The sequence below is a fragment of the Octopus bimaculoides genome, chromosome 7, assembly GCF_001194135.2.
Source record: "Octopus bimaculoides isolate UCB-OBI-ISO-001 chromosome 7, ASM119413v2, whole genome shotgun sequence".
Lineage (NCBI taxonomy): Eukaryota > Metazoa > Mollusca > Cephalopoda > Octopoda > Octopodidae > Octopus > Octopus bimaculoides.
The window spans coordinates 61,287,910-61,297,422 of record NC_068987.1 but is presented as its reverse complement, the minus strand read 5'-3'; the positions used below and the strand labels follow the sequence as shown (position 1 = coordinate 61,297,422).

The following is a 9,513-nucleotide window of genomic DNA, read 5'->3' as shown; positions in this document are numbered from 1 at the left end:
TATATATATATATATATATGTATATAAAATAGGTGCAGGCATGGCTGTGTGGTAAGAAGCTTGCTTCCCAACCACATGGTTCTGGACTCAGTCCACGTCATGGCACCTTGGGCAAATGTCTTCTACTATGACACCTGTTTCTGGCCCTCTGTCATACTCTAACCTCACATCATGTGACACAAAGCCTACCCCCAATACCACTTTGCCCGTCAGTTGAGGGATCCTTATCTTGCAAGCTACATTGAGACCTGACTGGTGCTGGTGCCACATAAAAAGCACTCAGTCTGCTCTGTAAAGTGGCTGGAATTAGGATGGCCATCCAGCTTTAAAAACTATGTCATTGCAGACAGTGGAGCTTGGTACAGTCCTCTGGCTTACTAGTTCCTATCAAACTGTCCAACCCATACCAGCATGGAAGATGGATGTTAAATCATGATAATGATATGTTGAGTGTTCTAGTTGATCCAATTGATGAAACAGCCTACTCATGAAATCAACGTGCAAGTGGCTGAGCACTCCACAGACACGCATATATGGTCATGATGGTTAACTTATACCCTTAGCTTATTCACTGAAAGAATGATGAGTCACTTGTAGTCACTTGACTTGCTAGAAACACCAACCAAATCTTCAAATCATACTCTACTATCTTAAATAAAGAAGGATACATTAGATATTATAATCAGTTGTATACAAAATGACAGGATGGTCACAGGTGGAGGATCTTTGATGATAAATCTGCTTCATTAGTGCTGGTTAAATAACAACAACTCTTGCAAATGTCAAAATTATAAGTTCTCAATACTGTTCAACCTGAATTATTAATGGAAAGTTTATATGAAGCTATTGTTATGGAGTTTGATTGTTTTGTTAATTCATCAAATTCAATGATAATCTATTCAGATTTAGGTTTCATAAACTAATAACAGTTTGACATCATATATTGGAAGAAACAAACATATTTAATGAAACTGCCTGATTGATTGTCTGTCTTTAATCAATTAATCAACTTCCATTCTTCGAAACACAATGTACTTATAACCTGTCAGTTATCAAATAGCTTGTTTAAGAATCAGTAATTTAATAATGTGACATATTGATATTCATTATTATGGAAGATTTCACCTCTACTGATGAAATATAATAGCAGATTCATATCTACTGAATAAAAAAAAAGCAAATACAGTTATGATTTTTACCAACATTTAATTCTACTTTCAATTTCTGTAAACTTTAATTCCTTATTTGTATTTTGCTTGTTAACACGTGATTATTTGATATATCTCATTATTAACCATTCTTCACTCTCTTCACATACTCTTGCTACCTCTACCTGCTCACCCTTCTTGTTCTTCTGTCCCCAGGGCCCACTTAACACATTGCAGTTGCCGCCTTAATCTCCCTTCTGAGCTCTACCCTGATTACTTTCATCCACTCCTGTACAATGCAAATAGCTATGCATCTCCTCAATACAAAATTCTTTTCCAGCACCTTTCATAACTTTAACCTCTCATCATCTAGCACAGGGGTTCTCAACCATTTTTTTTATCTATGGACCCCTTTGATTACTATTTCATTCTGGTGCACCCCACCCCAGTCAGTCAATGTTTAAAAACTTTTATATTAATAGAAATGTCTTTCAAAATTCCTATTTGTTTTGTTTATCACACATTAACTTGTGTATGTTGAACTATGTAAAATGTTAAAAAAAAACCCTAGCTGTTTCTTGCAATATATACCAATACATACAGCTAAGGCAAAAGTTTTTAGGGATCCTTAAAATACTATTGTGAATCCCTAATTTACTATTTGTTGCATGGACTCCCAGAAATCTTATATGGATCCTCAGGAGCCACTGATCTAGCATGAAGTTGCTTCCCTCTGTACTGCAGTCCTGTTCAGTTGAAAGGGATCTTAATGTTGTGAACCACATGATGGCCTCACTAGTGCTGGTGCCATGAAAAAAGCACCCAGTACACTCTGTAAAGGGACTGGCTTGAAAAGGGCATTCAACCTTAGAGATGACACCAAAATTGACATGTTGGTGCTTGATGTGGCCAAACAATATGTTAGGGTATGTTGAATTGTTCAACCCATACCACTGTGGAAGGCAGATTTAAAATGATGATGGTGGTGGTGGTGGTAGTAGTGGTGTTCCTGCTATTGCCACCTTCAACTGTTGTTGGTGATGGTGAATTGGCAAAATCAGATAAAATGCTTTGTGGTATTTATTCCAGTCCAGCTATTTACATTCTTAGTTCAAATCTTGCCTTGGTGGCATTTAAACTAAGAAAGTGAAGTTGGAAGAAATGGCGCTAAGCATTTTGTCCAGAGTACTAATGCTTCTGTCAGCCCACCACCTTAATAATAATAATAATGATTAATAAATAATGTGGGAACTATCCCTAAAGATCTGAACAGATGGAGAGAAGAAATAGGCATAAAACCCAGTTTAGTACAGCTGCAGAAAACAGTGTTATTAGGGACATCTAGGATACTTAGGAGGGTTCTTGGCATCTAAGGCTACTTGTTGTAGCCAGATGTTAGGATTCTTTTCTTTTCCAACAGTCTAATCTGTTGAGTGTATATGAATGATAATAATAATAATAATAATAATAATAATAATAATAATAATAATAATAATAATAATAATATTTGGTGTGTTTTATCTTTCAGTTTACCTCGTCCTCCAAAATCAGCTTGGGCTGCAAAAGGGCCTGAACATTCCACGTTGGAGTCAGTGTATTTTGGAAACCGGCCTGGAGTTGGGGTAAATAGATATTTGTTGTTGACTGTGCATATTTTTAAAGAAATTGATTTATTAGTAAAATATATTTCTCTCATATGTATTTGGTATAGAATTTCATATGGCAGTAGTTAATGTTTAATTGTTTGTTTTCATAGTTTTGTTAAGTTGCTTGTCTCGAAGCTATTCTGAAAGACAAAATTATGTTATTATTCTCTGCTTTACTCCATTTGATATTTTTAGTTGTTTGACAATTGTTCATGTATCATATATTCAGACATCATTTTTGTTCATACAGTTGTTAATTATAAATTAGATGTTTTCGGATATCATTTTGTTGAAGAATTTTTGAAATATTTTGTAAAAGCAAACTTTTTCCAGGTATGGCTTTAATGTAGTTAAATATAAATTGTGGGCAGTTATGATTGGTAAACATTGTTAGTTTTGGTACATTGGTGTCTCCTATTTTGATTTCCTTTAATCTTCTATTATTCAAGTTCTTGGTAGAAATTAAGAAAAGTTGTCTTCTTCTGTAATTTCTGTGAATCAATAATGTAACACTACTCAATTAAAGGGGAAATATACTAATTGGCTTTCAACCAATTTTAAATAAAAATGAACTGTAATCTAGAAATATCAAACATAATCATACATATTATAGTTGCATCCAATTATATCTCTAATGGAAATTCATTAATTAATTATAGTCCTGTATGTATGTGTTTTCCATCTTCTGTTATCTTTAGAATTTCATATCACCAGAACTGATCTCTAAATATATATCACATTTAACAGACCACTTCACTTAATACCAGAAAATGTCTGCAATTTTATGTTGTATTTCAGTAATTCTTGCTGTAATCTTTTGTAATTGCTTGGATTATGTTCTTAGTATTAATGACATTAGTTCTCAGGTTTAATATTTAATTTTTTTTCTCGTATTTTCATGGGTCAGATAATATTTCTATACTTGGTTAATCGTCTTAAGACCTGATGTTTTATTTATTATATTTTCCAGTTGAATATAAATTGTCTAATTCTCAAAGGACATAAAATAGTTATTGCTTCAATGAAGAAAATACTTGAATTCCATTGTTTTTTTTTTCTTTTGAACATCTTTTCTATGGATTTAGAAGCTCACCTTCATTTCCATAGGTTTCTAATGTTGCTCATTGTTTTGTTACTTTTTCTTTTCTTTGTAAGGGTGAAAAGTTAGCTAGTAATTTGATATCTTTTCTTACTATGAACAGAATCAGGTAGCAATACTTTTAATATACTTACACATAATACTAGATTCATTTGGCTCAGTAAAACAAAATGCTTTACTAATCTGATCAGATTTATGTCTCTGACTATGTAAATAGATTTCTATCTATCGGATATTTTTTCTCTCATCAAAGAGGCTACATGAAAAATGTGATAATTGGTAAGAATAATCAATGATACCTGAACTTATCTAAGGATAATTCTGCATAATCTTTGGTGTTTCCATTCTCCAGTTACCTTACCATTTCTAATATTTTCGTCATACCAATCACCATGTGTTCATCCACGTTTATCATCCTACTCTGCACTTTATGAGTATCAGTCTGATTACATTGATGCCTTCACATCATAGAATGTGTTTTGTGACGAGCCATTGGCTGGTGATTCATTGACAAGGGACGCGACCCTCACTCCTCAATGTTGCAAGTCATTTCCTCAGATGCAGTCAAGAAAAAATGAAAGTCAGCAGGTAGGAGGAAGTATTGATGAGGAATGCAACTTCTGTTTATTAGCTGTTCTGATGTTCAGTAACATTGATACTCTGTATTCAAAGATTTTTTGAGAAACCAATGTCATTTGTTCTATGTTTAATATGATGAAGGGTTAATTTTAAAGTGAAAATTTTTATGATTCATTTGTTGAATAATAACATTAATAAATCTTAGTTTGAAGGTGTCCCATGTTAATTTTTCAAAATTCTATTTCCGTCTGTTTGAAGCAAGAATTATTATAGTCCAATATGTGTCATTAATATATTTGCAATTCCAGTTATTTTTCAGTCACTTCTGGATATTGTATTTAAATCTCTGATCATGCAATATAGAAAACTCTAAAGCATCTGGAAACAACTCTATACTGCTATCATGGGCCATTGTTATACATCAAATTGAAAATATGTTATATACAGTAGCATTAGAAAAAATTCTGGGCTAAAATACAGCCAGTACTTATTCCATCGTTCTCTTTTGCTGAACTGCTAAGTTACAGGGGTGTAAACACACCAATGCCGGTGGGGGACAAACACAGACAAAAGGACACACATATACGCAATAGACTTCTTTCATTTTGTCTACCAAATCCACTCACAAGGCTTTGGTTGGCCTGTGGCTATAGTAGAAGACACTTGCCCAAGGTGCTACACAGTGAGACTGAACCTGGAACTATGTGGTTAAGAAGGAAACCTCTTACAAACTGCCACATGTATGCCTATAATATGTATGTATATGTGTGTGTGTGTGTTTTGTTGTTTTATGATAAAAACTGAATAGTACTCAGAAAGCAAGTGTATATAAAAAAAAATGTGGATAAATCCATGTTAAAGAGATTATCTCTACTCTTTGGATTAATTATCCTAGTGAAGGCCTTTGGCAGGGTAGCATGCTTTGTAGTTTGGAGGTCGTTAAGAAAACCAAGTGTAAAAGAATGGTTTATGAGAGCTCTGCACATCATGTATAGATGTGACTTTAAACTATACACTCACACACAACCCACATATATGCATGTATGCTTTTATATAAATGCATATATATTTATGTATGTGTATGTATACATACATGCTTACTCAGACACACGCACACATGTATTACACATACAACCACACACATATACACACACAATGCATTAGCTCTATTTACATTAGTGCCACAATTTTTTTTTCCTTTTTGAAATAGTTTGAAGGGTCAGTACACAGGAAGGATCGGTACACAGGGCCATCGGCAGTCCTTTGTGACTGGTGAAATATTGAAATTGATGCACTTGATATTTTTCTAGAGAGCGACTGCAGGAAACCCCCCCCCCCAAAAAAAAACATAGACAAAGAAGGAGGGAGAGCTAGAAAGAATTCCATTAGACTGATATTCAGTAGATGTGGTGCACTGAGATGCAGTGAGTGATTGGAATCTTCTATTATCTCTCTAGGTTAAAACAAAAACAAAAAAAAAAAAACCCGTAAAAGACTTCTACATACCTTTTGAAAACTTTAACTTCTTAGACAATGGTAACTTGAACAGATGACATTGATTTTGGGCATATGGTTAATGTTAATATTTACATTCCTGTTTGAAGAAGGAATACTAACTTTAAGCATTGTAACTATTTGTTTAGTGTCTGGTATTTTCTCTCAAAAATGCTGGTGATTTCAGTGTAGTTGATGACTTGATGAATTTTGCATGGCCTATTTGATGAACCTCAGTAGACTAGAGGATTGTTTGCTGTTAGTTTTCATTTTGTACAGATACATTTATCATCACTAATAATATGCAGTCTATGAGAAACTTTTCAATGTGTTGTTACTACTAATCTGTTTTCCCTTTCTGCTGGCTTTGTCAAAAAAAAAAAAAAAAAAAATCTGTTAAGTATATTGGGCATTGTTTAGGTAAGAATTTAGTTACATTTATTTACCTAAATAAATGAGTTACAGAACTAAGTTTCATAATTATGTTCTGTGTTCAAATTTTGGCTAGGCTAACTTTGTCTTTCAATTTCCATGTGTTTGATGAAATATTTCCAATATGTATATAAGCGCTGGCATGGATAGGTGCTGGCATGGTTGTATGGCTTAGAAGTTTGCTTTCCAAAAGTGTGGTTTTGGGTTCAGGCCCACTGTGCGACACCTTGGGCAAGTCTCTTCTACTATAGGCTTGGACTGACCAAAGCGTTGTAAGAGGATTTGGTAGATGGAAATCGAATAAAGCCTGCTGGATGTGTGTGTGTGCTTGTATGTGCTTATGTGTGTGTGTACATGTGTGTGTGTGTGTAAACATTGTGTGTGTGAATGTGTATGTGTGAACATATGTATGTGTGTGTGTGTGTGTGTGTGTGTGCGATGGGTTTTGTGTGATGGGTTCTGTGACTTCTTTCTTTCCTTGATATTCACAAAACGTTGTAAATGAGTCTCCCCATCATGCAAGCAGTGTCTTTCATTTCTACTCTTTTGCAAAAACATTTCCAGCCTTGGGGGAATAATACCATACTTGGAAACAGATGGGGTTTGGTGACAGGAAGGACATCCAGTTACAGAAAACTTTGCTTCAACAAATTCCACATGAGGTTTGTTGTGAACATGGCAATAGTCATGTTAAAATAATGCTGATGATGACTGATAGTTTGAGTCTTGACAGTGTCTCCTCCTGAGAACGATTAATTTCCAACCAATGAGCTGTTGAGTAACATCTGTGTTATTGCTTAACAAGATAGAAATAACAGCCAAATCATACACATTGTACACTGGTAAAAAAAATAAATAAATAAAGGCAACATATATTGAATAATGCTGTAGAGGTTATTGGAAAAAGAGACAGATTGATTGCAGCTAGGATGACTTTGAGTAGAGGTTTGCTTGTTCAGGTTAGACATGGTCCTAAATAGGAACAACAATAATACCATCACAACGATCTTAAACATGAATATCAATAACAATAGCCAATGAGGGAGTCTCTGTGTAGTCAATTAATCTGCTAGTTATAGCAACTGAATTTCCCTCAAGTCACATCCTACAATTTAAAAAAAAAGAAAAAAAGGAAATGACACATTTGTCAATATATGTATTCACAGACAAGGGATTTGAAATTTACTGAAAGCATCACTTATTTCATATATATATTTATATAAAATTAATGTGATTTTGAAATATGATCGATATGATCTTTGATCAATATGATCTTGCACCCTCATTTATTAATTTTACCTTTTTGGTTTTAATTGCTATGGTGACTTATATTATAATGTATTTAGTATATCTTGATTTATTGATATATTATTAGAAAATCTTATTATATTTACTATACACTTTAACCAATTTGAATTTTAGCACTCGCTTTTCAACGGTTTTTATCTCTTGAACTAATGGGAGCAGGCTTTCTCTTTAACCTGGAGTAATTGTGGAAACCTCTGATTAGAAAGGAGATCATAATGATCAAATTTTGAAAGCACGTGATAAGGTTTATCAAACTACTCCATTCTGTGAGTTCTCGCCAAAGAAAGATGTGGTTTGCTGCTTGCAGTCCCGAATATTTTATGTGGTTAGTGCTTTTGTGTGGCTGTTCAAGTTAAATTTCAGCTCTCATTTGTAGCAGTTCCAGGTGCTATCTTGAACCCTCATTTATATATATACACACGTGTGTGTGTGTGTATGTGTACACATGTATGCATGTATTTGTGTTTTTTTATATGCTTGTGTGTGTGCATATATGTATATAAATTTATAGAATACATAAGGGCTCTCCTGGTGGATTAATTGTTAATCATTGGGTATATCATCCCAGTGATGTAGACTTGTAACATATTATCTCTGTGTAAAAGATGATTGGTTGATTGTTAAAGGGTGCACTATTGAGTATGTTAAGTAACCAGATCAAATATTTCTCTAAATATGAATTGTTATTTTATTCTGTTATAATGTCACAACTGTCAGCACATTTAATGATATAACCTTTTACATTTGCCCACATGTTAGTGGGACTTGAAATTTACCGAAAGCATAACTTATTATTAAAATTATTTCAGTGTTTCTTGGTTCTGATTAGCACCATGACTCTTATATTAGAAAATCAATCTATTGATTGACCTTATCCAAGATGTTTGCAAGTCCATTGTTTCTGGTTTTGGATGATTTAAGGCTTTGGTGAGAATTAAATTATAGCACTTGAGATGCGAAGGAGAATAAGATTCAACAGACATCCTAATATGCCTCTATTCACCACTATTATTCTTCCACTTTCTTTGCCATTATTATCACCATTTTCATCATCATTAATTAGAAATTAATGACTGACCTCTTAACCTATAGAACATGCCTCCTAACTACCACTTGAACATTATCTGAAGAAGTTTTCAAATACATTCCTGTGTAAATCCACTTCTGTAAACTCTGTACGAAGCTACTTCATTGGTTTTCTTTCAAATTGTTAACACTTCTGTCCTCAATCAGTATAATATTGTAACAATATCTTCCACACCAATGAACTGTTATTTGTTACATCCTACATCACACCTACAAATTGGAACCTTCTCTACATAGAAATACAGTAACATGAGTGATTGGGAATCATATCTGACCGGAAATGGCAATTCTTAGTGCAACTGCTAAGCACTAATGCTAACACAATTATAGCACTAAGCAAGCATGCATGCGTACATATACTCATACACACACACACAGAGTAAAGTCCCACTTAATTTGACCATCACAATATATATGGCTGTGTGGTAAGTAGCTTGCTTACCAACCACATGGTTCCGGGTTCATTCCCACTGCATAGTACCTTGGGTAAGTGTCTTCTACTATAGCCTCAGGCCGACCAAAGCCTTGTGAGTGGATTTGGTAGACGGAAACTGAAAGAAGCCTGTCGTATATATGTATAAATATATATGTATATGTGTGTATATGTTTGTGTGTCTGTGTTTGTCCCACCAACATCGCTTGACAACCGATGGTGGTGTGTTTAGGTCCCCGTAACTTAGCGGTTCGGCAAAAGAGACCGATAGAATAAGTACTAGGCATC

General features: G+C 34.1%; 1 protein-coding gene across 1 annotated transcript in view; it reads left to right on the top strand.

The window, feature by feature from the left end:
• LOC106874649 (protein FAM135A) overlaps positions 1-9,513 on the top strand; it is a 303,488-nt gene that overhangs the window by 207,996 nt on the left and 85,979 nt on the right. Inside the window, exon 10 of the mRNA XM_052969428.1 lies at positions 2,677-2,770. Within this exon, the coding sequence (XP_052825388.1) occupies positions 2,677-2,770 (94 nt within the window). The remainder of the gene's footprint in view (positions 1-2,676; positions 2,771-9,513) is intronic.